This window comes from Balaenoptera acutorostrata, chromosome 9 (assembly GCF_949987535.1).
Source record: "Balaenoptera acutorostrata chromosome 9, mBalAcu1.1, whole genome shotgun sequence".
Taxonomy (NCBI): domain Eukaryota; kingdom Metazoa; phylum Chordata; class Mammalia; order Artiodactyla; family Balaenopteridae; genus Balaenoptera; species Balaenoptera acutorostrata.
The window spans coordinates 52079401-52098188 of NC_080072.1; the positions used below are offsets into that span (position 1 = coordinate 52079401).

The 18788-nt window shown below is 48.9% G+C and overlaps 1 protein-coding gene across 2 annotated transcripts in view; it reads right to left on the minus strand.

Moving 5' to 3' along the window:
* The window catches only part of CLPB (ClpB family mitochondrial disaggregase), a 147157-nt gene that overhangs the window by 22359 nt on the left and 106010 nt on the right, over nucleotides 1-18788 (minus strand). For both annotated transcript variants that reach the window (XM_007173674.2, XM_057553322.1), the window contains exons 6-7: nucleotides 17760-17857; nucleotides 4488-4602 (exon numbers count right to left, since the gene is read on the minus strand). In XM_007173674.2, the coding sequence (XP_007173736.1) occupies nucleotides 4488-4602; nucleotides 17760-17857 (213 nt within the window). The remainder of the gene's footprint in view (nucleotides 1-4487; nucleotides 4603-17759; nucleotides 17858-18788) is intronic.

Consider the following 18788-nt stretch of genomic DNA (forward strand, 5'->3'; position numbering starts at 1 on the left):
GCCTTGTATGCCAGGCTAGGGCAGCCACTCAAAGATCTTAAACAGGTTTTTTTTTTTCCCCCTACACTTTACAAAGCTGACTCTAGCTGGGGAGAAGTGATAATAGGGAAAGAAAAGGAGGCAGAGACACCAGTGAGGAGGCCACTGCTTGGTTCACATGGGAGATACTGAGGTCCTGAGCTGGGGCAGTGGTATCAGGAACAGAGGGGAGAAGAACAGAGAGTTACAATGATAGAACTTGATGGGCTGTGAGGGGTGAGGGGGAGGGAAGGACCAAGGAAACACCTAAGTTTCAATTTAGGAGACCAGGGAACGGTAGTGCCTTTACTGAGCTAGGAACATGGGAGGCGGGTGGGTTGGAGGAGGGGGGCGGAGTTTAGCTCTGAATGGGCTGAATAGACAACTGCTTGCGTTTCTGAGGATGGTGGGGCACAGAGGCTCTGAGCTCCCAGGAGGTCTGCCCAATAGAACAGGCATCCTCCCCTTCCCCATGATCAAGAACGGCTCTGTGGGCTTCCCTGGTGGCGCAGCGGTTAAGAATCTGCCTGCCAGTGCAGGGGACACAGGTTCGAGCCCTGGTCCGGGATGGTCCCACATGCCGCGGAGCAACTGGGCCTGTGCGCCACAACTACTGAGCCTGCGCTCCAGAGCCCGTGCTCCGCAACAAGAGAAGCCACCGCAATGAAGAGTAGCCCCCGCTCTCTGCAACTAGAGAAAGCCCGCCTGCAGCAATAAAGACCCAACGCAGCCAAAATTAAATAAAAATAAAATAAATAAATTTAAAAAAAAAAAAAAAAAAAAGAACGGCTCTGCATTCTGGATGGAGAGCCTCACTTTCAATGTCAGTGCTCTGGCTTGTGGTCTGTAGGTTGGCCCTGCTTTGGCTCCAGTGACCCCAGAAGACCAAAGAGGCCATGGGGGCCTGGGCTGTGGGGCTGGTGCTTTATCTCCTCCATTTGTAAGGCGGTAACTGTGCGCCAGCCTTGCTAGAAGCCCTGCAGCTGGGGATCACACTGATAAATTCACTGTATTACTTTGCACAAATCAATATCCCAGCACTTACCAGGGGTTGATGTGACCGAAATTGGTTTCAGTCAATTCGTGAGGGTAATAAATGGCCATTTATCAAATCAATTCATTCTGCGGCACTTCTCTGCCTGCGCATCCTCGTGGTACCCCTGGGGTGCCAGGCTCCACCCAGCCAGCCCCCAGCACACATCTGACACTAGCCTAGAGGACCCAGGGAGGTCTGGCTTACCCTCTAGATCCGCCTCCCTCTCCTGCACCTACTTCAGTCTTGAGGTCCTGAGGCACTGGCTGCTGCTTACCTGCCACAAATTCCAACCCAGAGTGCCTCATGCTTCACCTGAGTTGGTAGCCGAACACAATCTATTATCAGTGTGATCCCTGGCTGCAGGGCCTCTAGCAAGGTGGGTGCACAGTTACTGCCTTACAAATGGAAGAGAACATACCAACCCTGCAGCCCAGGCCATCCACGGCCTCTGTATCTTTTCCAGCATCACTGGAGCCATAGCAGGGTCAACCTACATACCACAGGACAAAGATCTGCCTCCAGATCTGAGGCAGTTCGGGTGACAGAATGGAGCTTTGGGTAGAAGGAAGCACTCGGGGCAGACATTCTGACAGCTCCTAGGAGGTGGGGAGTGGAATCATCTACTCCTGCTCTGGGCCAAGGGCAGGGACAGACAAGGTGGTGTAGGACCAGGGGAAGAGGCCAGTCTGGGGCTAGGACTAGGGATAAGTCCCAGGTTGAAGGAAATAACTGTGGGCCTGACCTATAGAGCACAGTACCCAACCCTAGGTGGTAAACATCTTGAGGAAGGGGACTAGATTTTATTGAGTGCTATCTGGTACATACTGGAAGGAGCATGTGCTTTACAGTCCGACAGTCCTGGATTTGGTTCCCTGGTACAGAGATGAGGAAACTGACGCTCAAAGAAGCTGAATGATCAGCCTGAGTTGCACAGCTGGTAAGTGGCCCACCTACGATTTGAGCCCTGGTTGATCCTCCCTCTCCCCCCCAACTACTTCTGGGAGCTTCATAGCTTATGGGCTTGAGAAGCTAGTGAGTAGCAGAAGGTAAGAGGAGCAGGCAACCTGCTAGGAAAGGGCTGTGTAAGAAGTGGGGGGAAAATATCATGATGGCAGCTGCAGTTCTGGCCCAAGTGGACATAAGACTCCAGCAGGATATGCTTTCTCAGATCTCTGCTAGGTCATCTGTCTCTCCCATGGGCTCCTCCTCCTTCTCTTCTTCAACTCAAGAGCTCCCAGGTCTCCTTCCCCTCTACCTCAGACACAAAGTGGGGTGTTGCCACCTCCAAGGTGGTGGCTGAGGGTGGCTGTCTGTATCCAGACCCAAAAGGGCAGCCTGGTGTAGTCTGGGCCTGAGTAGCAGGAACTTGTGTATTCATAAAAGCTTTCCCTGGCTTCTGTGTGTGCCTGCAGGCAGCCTTCTGACCTCTAGCTGGTGAGGCAGCTCTGGTCTATGGGCTCCTCTTTTTTTTTTTTTAATTAATTAATTTATTTTGGTTGTACTGGGTCCTCTTAGTTGCGTCAGGTGGGCTCCTTAGTTGCAGCATGTGGGCTCCTTAGTTGTGGCAGGTGTGCTCCTTAGTTGCAGCTCCAGGGCTCCTTACTTGTGACAAGTGCGCACCTTAGTTGTGGCATGTGAATTCTTAGTTGCAGCATGCATGTGGGCTCTAGTTCCCTGACCAGGGATTGAACCTGGGCCCTCTGCACTGGGAGCGCGGAGTCTTACCCACTGCGCCACCAGGGAATTCCCTATGGGCTCCTCTTATTCACTGATAGTCAGGCCCCTGATGAGGGGCTCACGATCCTACTGGTGTGTGAGGCATCTGATGAATACTTGCAAAAACGAAGTTGATGACAGATATAAAGAGAAATTAACAGTCCCACTGGTGTGTGAGGATGATGGAGACTGGCTGGGCTTGGTGTGTCACAGGGGTGACTGCTTTCATTGTTCAATGACTCCTCTAATAGGTTTTCTAGGGCTGACAAGGCCACTCCAGAATGTTCCAGAGGGGCACCACAATTTCAGACTCATATCTCTTTTTACCGGCAAGCAGAATCTGGTGCTGGCGTTGGCAGTCGCTGGGCTGCCTCTGGTGGGACTAGATGCAGCACTAGATGCAACATGTGAGTGGGACTGACCACGACATCATAGGGAAGAGGTTTTTAATTTTCTTTTTTTTTTTTTTGGCCAAGCCACGTGGCACGCGGGATCCCAGTCCCCGACCGGGGACTGAACCTGCACCCTCTGCAGTGGAAGCACAGAGTCCTAACCACTGGACCTCCAGGGAAGTCCCGGGAAGAGGTTTTTAAACTTGAGCTGAGCATCAGATTGCCTGCAGGGCCTGTTAAAACACAGATTTCTGGGGAATTCCCTGGGGGCCCAGTGGTTAGGACTCTGTGCTTTCACTGCCGAGGGCCTGGGTTCAATCCCTGGTCGGAGAACTAAGATCCCATAAGCTGCATGGCGTGGCCAAAAAAATAAATAAATTAAAAAACAAAACCCACAGATTTCTGGGGCCCCCTGCCAGAACTTCTTATTCCATAGGTCTGGGCTGAGGCCTCAGATCTACATTTCTAACAAGTTCCCAGAGGATGCTGGTGCTGCTGGTCCAGAGACCACTTTGAGAACCACTGCCCTGGGGAATACCCCTTGTCTAAGCCAGGCATAGGGTTCCACTGACCTTACCTCACCTGTCTGAGGTCACCCTCAGGGAGTCATGCACCTGAGTAGAGGAACAATAGTGCGGCCAACATCCTGAGCAGAATCTCAGTTTGATATATCTCTCTAGTGGGATCTGCATGGGGAGGAGGGCCATTAGATTAGGAGTTACACCAGCAGGCAGTCTAGCTCCCAGGGGTCAAAGTATCAGACATAAAGAACTTCTGAGGTGGAGAAGAAGGCACTCAAGACTTGTTCAGAATGTTTTCCCCAAAATTGAGCCAGCTGCTGACAAATTATACTGAAGTGTGGCAGAGTCCTGTGCTGGAAGACAGAAGATAAAAGTTCTAGTTCTGGCTCAACTGATACGTTACTAGTGATGGACAAACTCCTGTTCCTCTCTGGGTCTCAGTTTCCCCACCTGAAAAATGGGGGTGGGGTGGGGGCAGTAGACCAGATGAAGGTCAGAGTTAAATTCAAAGCATATGAAAGCAGCCTTGAGCAAATTACTGAAGTGCTCTGTCTCAGCTTCCTCATCTGTAAAAGAGGAATTTAATGGCACCAACCTCATAGGGTTGCTGTAAAGATTAAATGACACAACATATGCAAAGAGCTTAGAACACTGCCTGGAACATAGGAAGTACTCAACAAATGTTATGTTGTAATATTATTAGCCACTTCTCCCCAGCATGGAGACAGCAGGACTACACCTCATTGTGGCAGACCGCGAGCCTCCTCGCCCTTTTTGGTGTGGGCCAGCATCTCGCATACTCACCAGCACCTACTGTGGCGATGGCACTCTCCTGGCCAATGATGTGCTCTTTCAGCCGCTGCTCCAGAGGAAAGCGGCGCCGTTCCTCGGCCTCACGTTTCCGCTGCTTCTCTTGGTACTGTGGGGAGAGAGGGAAGGTGGCTCAGGAGTGCTGGGCCCAGGAGGATCCTAGTTTCATTCTATCCCCCAAGCCAGGGGGGAAAAACACAGGTTTTTTTCTCTGGGGGTCCTGATGCACAGCTCTGGCTCATGACCACTGGAGGCTGGCCCAGTCCTTCCCCTGCCCCTCGACCTAGGCCTCACCTCATCTCCCTACCTCGGGTGGCCACTGCTCAGGGGTCCTGCCTCACCCTGCTAGTAAGTACTGCTAGTAAATTAACCCTTAACTCTGGCGTCTGACAGAAGATTTGGTTCGAATCTCAGCTCTATCACTTACAAGAGGTGCTTATTACCTGGAGCAAGTTACTTTGCCCCAGTTTTCTCCTCTGTAAATTGGGGATTAAATATGATAATGTATATAGAATGTGCCTAGCATCATGGCTGATGTGCACTGAGTGCTTACAAATATAGGTTCCTTTCCTTTTCCACGTATCCTCTTTTTCTTTTTTTATAAATTTATTTATTTATTTATTTTATTTTTGGCTGTGTTGGGTCCTTGTTGCTGCGCGCGGGCTTTCTTTTAGTTGTGGTGAGCGGGGGGCTACTCTTCTTTGCGGTGCATGGGCTTCTCATTGTGGTGGCTTCTCTTGTTGCGGAGCACGGGCTCTAGGCGTGCGGGCTTCAGTAGTTGTGGTCCACGGGCTCTAGAGCGCAGGCTCAGTAGTGGTGGCGCATGGGCTTAGTTGTTCCACGACATGTGGGATCTTCCCAGACCAGGGCTCGAACCTGTGACCCCTGAGTTGGCAGGCGGATTCTTAACCACTGCACCACCAGGGAAGTCTTCCACTTATCCTCTTGAAAACCATTTCGGTTTTTAAACCAGAGCTACGAACACCCTCTACTTCAATGATACTGCATTTCAATTAAACACAACTATTCAGCAATTGCTGTGTGCCTGGCCCTGTGCATGCAATGATGAAAAGGTGGGGCAGGTGGAAGGAGGAGGATTATACCCTGCCCCCTGGGAGGTTTAGATGATGCTGAGTGCCTGGCATGTGTCTGGCCTCCGGCTTGGTCCATTTCAGAAGAGGCAGACGGAGGAGGCCCGAGCTTGGTCCTGCTGCGAGGGAGAAGAGGAGAGCCAGGCCTTGCTCTCAGGGAGCTCAAAGTTGGGCACGGGAGGTGAGGCAGGGTCTGTACACAAATACTACTCAGGCAGAATTAGCCATTTCCCTCATGGTTCCAAAGCATGTGTGCCTATTTCTAGCCTTGTACTTATCACTAAAAAAAAATTACTTGAAAACCAGTTTGTTGCATGTTCATGATTCTGTCTTCCAAATCAATTATGAGCTCCCTGAGGGTAGGCATTGCCTTTTACTCACTGCTATTCCCGGCACGGGTCCTGGCACAGTGGAGGCATCTGGTGAGTATTTGCAAAAGTGAAGTTGATGACAGATATAAAGAGAAATTAACAGCTAGACTGAGTGGTGTAGGAGTACAGAGAAGGGAAGGATACATAAAGCACGGAACAATTCTGGGAGACAGGAGGCTTGAAGGAGCTGGAATACTGGGCTAGGTGGGAGCTGTGGGACTATCTGGAGACTGGGCAAGGAGGGGTGAGTGCGTGGGTCTGATGATAAAGCATTTATGGAGGCCAGGGGATGGAGGGTGGGGGAAGGAAGCAGGTCTTGAAGTGGGATGGAAAGACCTGGGTCTTCAGGAGGCTTCTTTCCCCTAGGGCCCCTGTAATACTGACAACTTTCTAGAAAGCGAGCTGCCAAGGTATGGCCCTGTCACAAAAGTTGTGGCTGCAGATTGCTCTTGCAGGGAGAGTGGATGAAAAATACCTGCTGCTTGGGCAGTGTTTTCCTGTTAAGGTAGTGACCTTGACAGAAGTTAAAAAAAATAAATAGCAAACAATCCAATTTCGGCTGTTGCTATCAGTCTGTAACTGAAAGCTCCCATCAGTTCTGGGGTTTCATATGGAGCAATAATTCGGCGCCGATCCCAGCGGAGCAACACTTGCTGGTTGGAATCCAGCGCGTCATCGTGCAGCTCCCTCAGGCGCCACATACATCACCTGGCTCTGCCGACTCCAACCATATATCTGCCTCCTCCTCCCTGTCCACCCAGCCCCTCTCAGCACTCGAGTCCACTGGGGTGGAAGGCTCTGATGGTGAGATGCACACATACCTGCTGGTACAGCACTGGCCAGCGGCCTGGCCAGCTCACAGTCAGTCTGGCTGCAGAAGGAAGCTGGCCTCCGAGGGTTTGTTAGGTCTGTTTCATCACTTCCCCTCAGGGATGGGTATTCCTGCCTCTGGGCCTTTTGCTCACACTGCTCCCTCAGCACAAAAGTCTTCTCTATTCCCACCTACCTCTAAGTGATCTCAGCTTAAATACCAAATTGTCTAAGGAGACTGTTGCCCTGGCCCCGGGACCTCCAGAGCACTTATTTAACTGACTGTTTATGTCTGCTTACTCCACACATGAGGTCCGTAGTGACAAAGCCCATGTTTTATTCATCGCTATAGCTCCAGCACCTAGCATAGGGCCCTACTCACAGAAGGAGTCAATACATGTTGCCAACCGAATGAGGTAACTACCGTTTGTGGAACAGCTGCTGTGTGCCAGGCACTGTACTCAGCACTTTATATGTAGTGTCTCACTGAATTCTTACAGTAGTCCCCATCTGGAGTTTGACTCCTCTTCTGGCTCACAGTGGGGCACACAGTGTGGCAGAAAGAAGCAGCTTTGCTCCAGAAAGATGTGAATTTAGACCTCACCTAATCCACTTACTAGTTAGCTGACCTTGGGGAAGTTAATTCACCTCTCTGAATGTCAGTTTCCGCATCTCTAATACGGTGATGGTACTCACACCTACCTTGCAGGATCCTTGTGGGAAGCTGGTGAGGATTAAGTGAGGTGATGTATACGAAACAATTGGCATGTCTCTGGCATACAGCAAATGTGTATGTAGAAGTGGCTATGTGAGAGACTCAAGTGGCCAGCATAGTACCTGGCCCGTGGCAGGCCTCTGATAAATGTAACTTCTCCTTTCCTGCATTTTGATAACTGATTATCTAACCCAGTGCCTTTTTTGTTTGTTTGTTTTTGTTTTGGTGCTGGAACCCTTTTAACTAATTTAATCTGCACGGAGCCCACAGATAAGGGGAACAGTTGCTCCGGCTTAAGCAGAAGCCAGAGGCCAAGTCCACTTGGATGCCCCCACTTGCCCCATCGTGGCTCCTGAGGCTTCTCCCCCTAGGAACCCTGGGTCTGCAGGGTACAGTCTCAACACCAACTGAGTTCTCAGGACGCCTCTACTGTCTGGGGTGGCTCAGCTCTGCCTGTCAATTTTCCTTACGCAGTAGAGAACTCCATATCTAGGTACTTTCCATCCATTAGTTTGTGGGGCCTCACAAAACATATCTTTTTTCCTTTGCTACAGGCAAAGCCTAACATGACATTTCCCGCCACTTTGTCGGTTTGGGTACGGCCACCATGGCCTCCTTAAGTCTTCTTCAGGGAAATATTTCTACCTCCTATAACTCGACTTCACTGCCATGATTTTAGGTTATCTTAGTAATCCTGTTATTTTCTTGGGCAATGGGAAAGGGTTCTTGACTTTTATGGGGGTGAGCATGGGGGAAAGGTTGCACTGTGATCTGGCTGGTTTCTCAGGAGCTTTCTAGATGGTACTGGGAAAGATTCAACCTATGGCTTAAATCTGAGCACATCCTGATTCTAGCATACTCCCTCCCAGCCTGAAGCCCTATATATCTCCTCAGAGAAACTTCTGAAACTGGATCAGACTTTTTGATAAAAATGTACAGGACGGGCTTCCCTGGTGGTGCAGTGGTTGGGAGTCTGCCTGCCAATGCAGGGGACACGGGTTCGGGCCCTGGTCTGGGAGGATCCCACATGCCGCGGAGCAACTAGGCCCGTGAGCCACAATTACTGAGCCTGCGCGTCTGGAGCCTGTGCTCCGCAACAAGGGAGGCCGCGATAATGAGGGGCCCGCGCACTGCGATGAGGAGTGGCCCCCACTTGCCGCAACTAGAGAAAGCCCTCGCACAGAAACGAAGACCCAACACAGCCATAAATAGATTTAAAAAAAAAAAAAAAAAGACAATGGATTGAGTTGTACACTTAAAAAAAAAAATGTACAGGACAATGGGATTAAAGCAGGTAGAAGGTTACTGCTTCATGCTCTTTTCCTAATGCTTATTAGCACAGAGTTTATATTAAAAAATATGTTGAATGAATGAATGACTTTTTAAGGCATGAGCTATGAGTTCAGGCTTGTGGAAAACTAACCAGTGGAAGAACCTAGGAAAGGAAAACACTTGGTCTGTATATATTCTATTTGGGGGAGAGGAGAGAGAAGGATGGGAGAAGGCACTTGGTAAGGGTCTATGAATGTGGGCTACTGCTGTTCCCGGCTTTCTGAGGAAATGTGGAGGAAGGCTACAGGGACTGAGGTCAAGGCCCTGCTTTGACAGGATTCCACTGGAGGAGAAGACAGGTTATATGACCCAGCCTGCAAAAGTAGGGGGCACTGGGCTGAGAGGCCCAAGAAGCTACCCAGGAGAGCAAGAGCGGGGGAGTGATCATCTTCTTAATAAAAGCCACATGCAATTAGCTTCAGAAGCCCTCACCTGGAGCCAGCAGCAACCAGCTCCCTATGCTGCATCTCGGCTGGATAATCATGGCCACTGGTTTCTATCATTCTTGATTTAATATGGCACCCCTCCTGGCTCTGAGTGCATTTACAGGAAAGGCCTGGGAGGCCGAGGCGAAGCCTAGCTGGGCTCTCGCTAGGAAGTGGGCGGCTGGGCAGAGTGGCTCTGCGGAGGAGGGTTACAGGGAGAAGGGGTATGGCAGCACACCTACTGTTGGGCATTCCTCAGGAACAGGTCTGATAATAAACCTGGTAGTACGTTCACTGAGAGAGGAGCTAGGGTAGGGGTGGTAGGCAGAATGAGACCCTGGACAAGAACAGGATAAGCATGGAGGAGGGAAGAGAAGAGAGGCCAAGCTGCAGTTTGCCTCTTGTGGGAGGTCAGGGCAGAGCCCACTGGCTGCTCACACACTCAGATATGCCCCACCCTCCTGACTCCCTGATCCAACCCCAACTTATATCATAGTCAAGGCTTCTACCATGCCCTGAAGCTGTGGGGGACGGAGAGGACTGGGCGCAGAGGCCAACAAAGGGGACCATGGGGCAACAGACGAGACTGGGGGGTGTGGGATGATGGAAAGAGTCCTGGGAAGGGGGGTGATGACAAGAGGAGCCCAGGGGTTCCAACAAAGGAGACTGGGAAATACAGAGCAGACAGGAGAGGAGACTGGGGGACAAGAGGGGCACCTAAGGGACTTGAAAGTCTCTTGAACTAGCTCAGAGTCCACATCCTTGTAGAGGAAAGCTGGGTACAGAGCAGGCATCAGTCCCATCAGACTTGAGGACCACTATGTCAGCATCCTAGACTCCATTCTCCTCTCCGCCAGTCGATCCTCCTTTTGCTGCCAGAGCCATATTTTTAACATGTAAATCAGACCATGTCATTCCTTTGCAAATAGCTGGGTTGATCCAGAGACAAGAGTGGCGAGAGAAGGTTAAGAGGTGCAAGGAGTGGCTAAGGTGAGAAAATGGGTTATGTTCTCCTCAGTCCATCACATCAGGAGGCAGGTGATGTTCCTGTACCTGTGGCTGGGGATGTTAATTTTGATCACTTGGTTAAGGTGGTCTGTGCCAAGTTTCTCCATCATTTTTCCCTTTGTAATTAATAAGTACCTTGTGGGGTGGGACTCAGTGACTATGAAAATATCCTGTTACTCCTCAAACTTCCACTCACTAGTTTGAACATGGACTGATGAGTCTTGCTTGATTTGGGACCAACTGTTCTAATTCTCACAGCCCTGTGGAGTTCAGAGGATCTCCTCCCTCACTGTCCAGAGATGAAGTAATTAAAGCAGGGTCCCACTGGTAGCAAGTAATAAAGGCAGAACACTAACCCTTGTAGTCTAACTCCAGTGCCTGCACTTTCCACCCTGGCGATAAGAAAAGACCTGTTCTTGCCTTCAGGAAGTTCAGAGACTATTTAGGAAGATGAGACTTAAAACACAAATTTCATATTCTTACTTTCAGCATGGGGCTACCTAACGAATTTATTGAAAATAAACACCAGAGGGTGTTCTTGCCAGAAATGCATAATCTGAGTTGAATCATAAGGAAACATTAGACAAACCCAAATCGAGGACGGTCTACAAAATAACCAGCTTGTACTCCTTAGAATGTCAAGGTCATGAAAGACAGACTGAGGAACTGTTCCAGATTAAAGGAGACCAGGGCTTCCTTGGTGGCGCAGTTGTTAAGAATCCGCCTGCCACTGCAGGGGACACGGGTTCGAGCACTGGTCCGGGAAGATCCCACATGCTGCGGAGCAACGAAGCCTGTGTGCCACAAGTACTGAGCCTGCGCTCTAGAGCCCGCGAGCCGCAAAACTACTGAGCCCGTGTGCCACAACTACTGTAGCTAGCGCGCCTAGAGCCCGTGCTCCACAACAACAGAAGCCACGGCAATGAGAAGCCCGTGCACGGCAACGAAGAGTAGCCCCTGCTCGCCGCAACTAGAGAAAGCCATGTGCAGCAACAAAGACCCAACACAGCCAAAAAAAAAAAAGAAATTAATTAATTTTAAAAAATAAAAAAATAAAGGAGACCAAAGAGACATGAAAACTGAATCCAGCTTCAGATCCATAATTTTCTTTTCTTGTAAAGAGAATTATTGGGACAACTGGTGAAATCTGAATAACATCTATAGATTAGTTAATATCAATATTAGGGCTTCCCTGGTGGCACAGTGGTTGAGAATCTGCCTGCCAATGCAGGGGACACGGGTTTGAGCCCTGGTCTGGGAAGATCCCACATGCTGCGGAGCAACTAGGCCCGTGAGCCACAACTACTGAGCCTGCGCGTCTGGAGCCTGTGCTCCGCAACAAGAGAGGCCGTGATAATGAGAGGCCCGCGCACCGCGATGAAGAGTGGCCCCCGCTTGCCGCAACTAGAGAAAGCCCTCGCACAGAAACGAAGACCCAACACAGCCATAAATAAATAAATAAATAAATAAACCCAAAGTTTAAAAAAAAAAAAATCAGTATTAATGCTCTGATTTTGAGGATTGTACTGAGGTTATATAAGAAAATGCCCTTTATTTTTTAGGAAATTCATACAAGTATTTAGGGGTAAAGGGGTATCGAGTATATAACTTAACTCTCAAATGGTTCAGAAAAAATTATACATATATCTCTATATTATTTATATATACATAAGTAATAAAGCAAGTGCAATAAAATGTTGACAATTGGTATTAAGGGTGAAGGTTTATGGGAATTCGCTGTACTGTCTTTGAAATTATGTAAAAGTAAAAGTGAAACAAATCAGGACAATGCTTACCCTTAGGGATGGGTAGTGACTGGAAGGGAGTATGATGCAAATGAGTGCTTGTAATAGTCTATTTCTTTCTTTTCTTTTTTTTTAAATTTATTTATTTTTGGCTGTGTTGGGTCTTCGTTTCTGTGCGAGGGCTTTCTCCAGTTGCGGCAAGCGGGGGCCACTCTTCATCGCGGTGCGCGGGCGTCTCACTATCGCGGCCTCTCTTGTTGCGGAGCACAGGCTCCAGACGCGCAGGCTCAGTAGTTGTGGCTCACAGGCCTAGTCGCTCCGCGGCATGTGGGATCTTCCCAGACCAGGGCTCGAACCCGTGTCCCCTGCACTGGCAGGCAGATTCTCAACCACTGCGCCACCAGGGAAGCCCCCAATAGTCTATTTCTTGATCAGGTATATTCAGCTTGTAAAAATACAGTGAGCTGTATACTTATGTGTACTTTATACAAATATGTTTCAACAAAAAGTTTTCGAGCAGTTAAAAGAAGGGACTTCCCTGGTGGCGCAGTTGTTAAGAATCCGCCTGCCAATGCAGGGGACACGGGTTCGAGCCCTGGTCCGGGAAGATCCCACATGCAGCAGAGCAACTAAGCCCCGTGTGCCACAACGTGCGCCTGCGCTCTAGAGCCTGTGAGCCACAACTACTGAGCCCACGTGCCACAACTACTGAAGCCCGTGCACCTAGAGCCTGTGCTCTGCAACAAGAGAAGCCACCGCAATGAGAAGGCCGCGCACCGCAACAAAGAGTAGCCCCTGCTCACTGAAACTAGAGAAAGCCTGCGCGCAGCGACGAAGACCCAACACAGCCAAAAAAAAAAAAAAAAAGAAGTGAAAAGAAAAAGAAAGAAAGCACAAGCCTGTCCCCATAAAGCATGGAGTGCTGTGTTTGGCCCATGGAGAACCTGTAACAAAGGTCAGACGGTGCTGTCTGGGCCGTCTGGGCCAAGCACAGAGCCAGGCATGCAGCACAGTGGCTCTCGAAATGAGATGCGAAGCAGGGAGCAGGTTGGGCAAGGCAGGGAAGGGGTATCTCTTCACCCTAAGCCAGGAGGAACACAACCCTTTTACCCTCCTGTATACCTCACCTGTTCTCTCCTGATAGCTTCCTTCAGATCTGATGGGAGCACCCAGGCTTGAAGCCCAGAATGAGGGGCTCAGGGGAGCACTGCATCCCCAGCTACCCCTGAAGCAAATGAAAAAATACAGAGATAGGAAATGTGCTTGTGATTCTGTCACTGGGATATGCAAATAAAATATATATGATAGGCCTATCTGCCTAACATTCCTGCCAATTCATTCTCTGGATGTGATTAAAATGAGCAATAAATTCCTCGTGAGTCTCAGTGGAGTGAGGATCTGGGAGTGGAGATGCGGGCTGGCACCAGCACGTCCCCCTCAGCTGAATATTCATCATGGAATAGCTCCCTATATTTTTGTTTTATCTGCCATCGTGTGCACAGAGATATATTTCTACCTCTCCTTCGTCTCTTAGTTATGATGTGAAAATGGTCTAAGCTTTAAGTACTAAACTCTCCAGCTAGTGAAATCCTTCAAAGTGAGATCACAGTTATCTTCTCTACGAAGCCTGCCCTGCTCATTCTGCCTGGAGGTGATCCATGCTTTCCTGGGGCCCCCACAAACTCTGTGTGGACCTCTCCTAAGGCACAAGTCAGTCTGTGCGTATCAGAGCTAAGAGCGCCTGCCTCTCCCCATCTTCCTCTCCCAACAGCCAGCTCAGGAGACAGGAGCTGGGCTTCATCCACCTCTGGACCTTCTCAGGGGGCCCAAGGGGGCTTCCGCACACAGAGAATGCTGAGAGGACTGAGCAAACCAGCCATGAGGAGAAAATTATTTAGGCCACCTAAGGTGACAGAGATTCTTAGATAAGTGACACATTTTAAAAGGCAGAAGAAAATTAAAAATTAGGCTTATAGATAATTCTAAAATGAGAAAACCATCAAGAAATAATAAGTGAAAAAGCAGATTCCAAATATGGAACTAGGATCATAACTAACACCTTCAGGACCAAGTAGGAAATACAAATGTCTGACAGGCAAGCACATAATACAATAGGAAATAGGTGTCTGTGGCTGGAGAGTCCACGCTCCAACCTCTAAGGCATTATACTCACATTTAAAAAAAAAAACTGAGTTGGCAAAAGAAAACATGGCTGCCAGTTTGAGACCCCTGGGGTTTAAACAGTAGGCTACTAACCAGGTTAAAAAAAAAAAGACCACTTATATAAATATATATAGATATGGTCCAGAGAAGGCAAATGTAGCATCATAAGAAATCTGATTCCTATCCCAATAGTTACTAATAATAGCTTGATTTTCTAAAGTCACCTGCTTTTTTTCAGCTTCAGATTTCTCATTTGTAAAATGCGGGGAATAATAGCTGCTTCATGGCTTTGTTACAGAATTAGAAAAAATATATATTAGAACACCTGGCAGAGTGCCTAGATGCACTTGATAAATGGTATCTACTATTATTATAAGTAATTAAGAACATTAATAGCAGTTATGTATAGGTAGTCAGGCTATCAGGCTAAAATGTTTTTAACTGAGATTCAGCTCAGTTGACATCTCTTCCAGGAAGCCTTCCTTGATCTCCCAGGCAGGATTAGAAGCCACCTTGGCTTTCCACAGTCCCTGTCCCTGGGCTTCCCTGGGACTGATGACTCAGTGGTGTCATGCTTTACTTGCCTGTCTCCTCACCAGATTGGGACCTCCTTGAGGGTTTCACCCAGCTGTCTTCTTCCCATTTAGCCGAGAGCCTGGCACATAGATGTCATTCATAAATATGTACTGACTTATTTAATTCTCATTTTACTCTCCAAATTTTCCATAATGGGAAAGATGACTTTTATAATTGCAAATTTTCTATAAAGAGCCCATATCTGACTATAGAGGTAGGTGAAGGTGGAAGAGGCTGAGCTGGTGGCACGGGGATGCCGGATGGAAAGCAGGGGAGGAAGATAAGATCAGAGTGGTGGTCATCTGTGTCTAGACAAAGAGCCAGGAGATGAGGTCTCAGGTTGGAGCCTCGGCACCCTCCAGGCCTGAATCATTATGTTACTGACATGGGGCCTGAACTCAGAGAGGAGCAGCTGCTGCTTACTTACTGGCAGAGGGAGACAGAACCCAGTCTAAAGCAGTGTTCTTCCCCTGAAACTCTTCCTCACAATTTTGAAAAGGTAGTTTTTTGCAGCTTGGAGGAAAAAAGCAGAGCAGAAAGAATGGGTGACCATGGAGATGCTGAGCAACTAAGAGAAAGACAACACTGCTGACATCCAGGGAGAGGTGAGGGTGGTTCACATGGGTAGAATCTGAGGGGACTGCAGAGCAATCAAGTGGAGGTGCTCAGCAGACAGGTGAACATTTCGGAAGGAGGAAATCCAGACTGCGTAAAGGGATCAAGTGCAGAGAGGTGACGACAGAGAAAGTCTTCCAGCTGAGAGGTGACAGAACCCCTGGGCTGGCTCTGAGTGGTCTTCTAGCCTCTAAAGGCAGCCTCTGCCCTGGGTCACAGCTCTGTGAGGGAGCTCCTCCTGCAGCAGCCATCCGTTAAGCCTGGCTCTGTCCTAGCCCTAATACTGAATTAATTTCCTCTCCTCCCATCCCCCTCACAGTCGTCCCTGTGTCTACGTGCAGTCTCTCCCTTCCGGGCCAGACGCCCCGTTGCCTTTGGCCTTTTCTCATGGCACAGTTCTGCTTGCCTCCTTACTGCCCCCCTCTGCACAGATTCTAAGAGCTCAGTCTACTCAGAAGGTAGCATGTGCAATTGCCCTCTGTGGTCCAGAAGGATCTGACTGGCACGGAGGACGCAACTGCCACTTATTCACTCGGAACACCAGCTTTGTACTGATGTGGCTGACATCAGGCCATTTCTTGGGCAGCCAAATTTTGTTAAGGGTCCCTCTGCAGCCCTAACCCTTCCACCCCCTCTGGCACTAAGCGGCCTGTTCTCCTGCTTTACATGACTCGACCAGGGCCTGCCCTATTTCACACCACCTGACAAAATATGGGTACTTTTGGCCAAGTGCAGCACTTGCTCTCAGGGGACAGTGGATTGGCCTGAAAAGGGAGATAATGATGGGGATGCAGTCCCTGAGGTAACTTGAAACAGTGCTCAGGGATTTCCTTATGGCATGGGGGAAGCTGACCCAACTATAGGACAGGAACATGGGATTAGTTCTGTCCAGTGAGTTGTGAGTGGAAGTAAAGGGTCCTACTTCCAGGCTGGTCAGTTAGCTGCAGATGCAAGGCCCTTCAGAGCACTCTCTCCTCTCTGTAAGCAAGCAGCAGTATTTCAGAGTGTGGCTGCTCTGCCAGTCAGGTCCCTGAGGACCTAGGATGAGCACGACCCCCCTCTGCTGACCTTCATGTACAGCATGAGGTAAAAATGAATCTTTGCTGTTTTAAGCCTCCGAAATTTTGGGTTGTTACAATAGCATGACCTAGTTTATCCTGACTGCTACACAGACAATGGTATTTTGAATGGAACCTTAGAAACCACTTAGTTACAATGTCTTCATTTCACAAAGGTAAACTGATCTTCAAGAGGGGAAGCGCTCACCCGAGGTCACCCAGTCAGTGAGTCGGGGAGCTGGGATCACAACCCCTGTCTTGTCTGTCTCAGTCCGGTGACCTAAGTGCTCTTACTCAAGACACAGAGAGTATGTGCCACTAGGTGGGACCTGTCACTCTTAATCATCTCAAAGCACTTCGGCCAGTTTGCCAACGAGAGACTCCACGATGCTGGAAAGAGCACAAGACTGAGAGTCAGAAACCAAGCCTTCCAGTTCCAGTCCTGCCAGTGAACCTACTATATGACCTCGTGTCCAAGTCTTAGTTACAGTTTTGACAGTAACTCACTCTGGGACCAAAGGCAAGTCACACCACATCCCTGGGCTCCAGTCTCCCCAGGAGGAAAAGAAGTCATTTGATTTAGGTTTCAGAGATTTAAAATGTGTGCCCACAGCACAGCCTTCAGGGAGGTTACCTTGGGGGTAGGGACAGTCCGGTGGGCGGGGCACTGGGCCACCTCTCCTTCAACGAGAACAGCTCTATTTTCCTCTGACTTATTTGTTTAGACTTTGATAAGATTTCCCATCACTGGACTTGATGACTTCTCAGGTCCCTGCCAGCTCTGAGATTTGTGATTCTAGCTCTTGGATTCTGCCAAGCACTTTCTGAGATATAGTTGGGTGGCTGAGAGGAGCAGAAGGCAGCCTGTTTTTGGAAGGTTCAAAAGTCTGGTTGAGAAGATCAAGTGAAGGTGGAGATTGTTTTGGCTCAGATTCTATACAAGGCTCTCTGGAGTGTGTGTGGAGAGAAGAGGTCAGGGAATAGCTCTAGAAGGAGTGATGATGGGAAAGGATTACTTGATGAGGCTAAAGAATACATGAGGCCTGAGGAAATAGTACTTAGGCTGAGATTTATGTCTTGCTATCCTTCCTCCTATGAAAAGGAGCTGGAAGGTCCATTACCTCAAAAACTGAATTTGAAAGTCCTCAGAAGCCAGAAGTGGCCCAGGCCTCTTCCTGGTCAGGAAGAGGGGCAGCTTCCTATTCTTGATGAGAGGGAGGGTTGGATTTGAATTTAAATAGACAATAATCCCCTAAGGAGAAGTGGCCCTTGGTGTGGAGCCTGACATAATTTAATGAGTGAAAGACCAAATGCAGCGTGGAGTGCCCATAGGCCTTCTCCTTTCTTTGTGACTTACCTTGGCCTCAGAAGTCCTTAAAAGCTTCATCACCTCCCCTTCTCGAGCATAATCCAAGGGTGTGTGTCCCATTTCATTCCTCTGCAGGGGATTAGCTCCTGGCAGGAGGAGAAGGAGAAATAGAGCCTCTATGAGTGATCAGTGGGCTCTCGGCCTTCCCTCAGAGGTGGCTTGTGCCTTGATTTCAGTGTAAGGAAGCCCACAGAAATATGGAGCAACAGAAACCTAAGAGATTGAAATACATGTTAAGCTACTCTGAGAGAGGAGTTCTCAGTCTTCTCTGACACAGAGGTCAGGGTACTGAGGCTCCTACATGGGCATGCACACATGTGCAGAAACACACCACCCACGCAGAGAGGTGCCACCCACACAGATATGCTATACACACACACAGGTGTGCTGTGCATACAAAAATACACACAGCCAAACATGCTAAAAAATACACCAAACACGCACATAGATTAATACACCCCAACACCAATGCATTATTCATTAAAATGCCTGCATTATCAAATTCGTTTGTACACAGATGAATATTCATTCATGAAAAGCATATAAAAATCTAAAGCACAGAATATACCAAATAACAGTGAAAAGGCCCCCTTCTTTCTGCTCTCTGCCTCTCCCTCTCCTTTAATGCTCTCCTTCTCTGGACACTTCCTGCCTACCAGAGTCAGCTGAGTTCTCTGGTCATCATCAGCAACCTGGCTGTGCCAGCCCTCACCGGTGCTACTTGTTGGTGAGTTTGTGCACTCAGGCAGGCATTTCCTCCAATCATTAGTTCCTATGATTTGAAGACAAAGAACTTTAAGTATAACAAAAAGAAAAGGCTTGCTGGGGGCCATGCATCTACCTTCTCTCATTTTTAAGTGCCGGCAGCTGGTGAGCCCTGAATAAAGTGTCCACTTGGTGCAAAGCCTTGTGGACAGGCAGTCATTGAGGAAAGGCTACTCTAACCTCCATGCTATCAGAATCTCCTTCCCAAAGCCTAGGTCTGAGCACCTCACTCTCCTCTTCAAAAACTGTCCA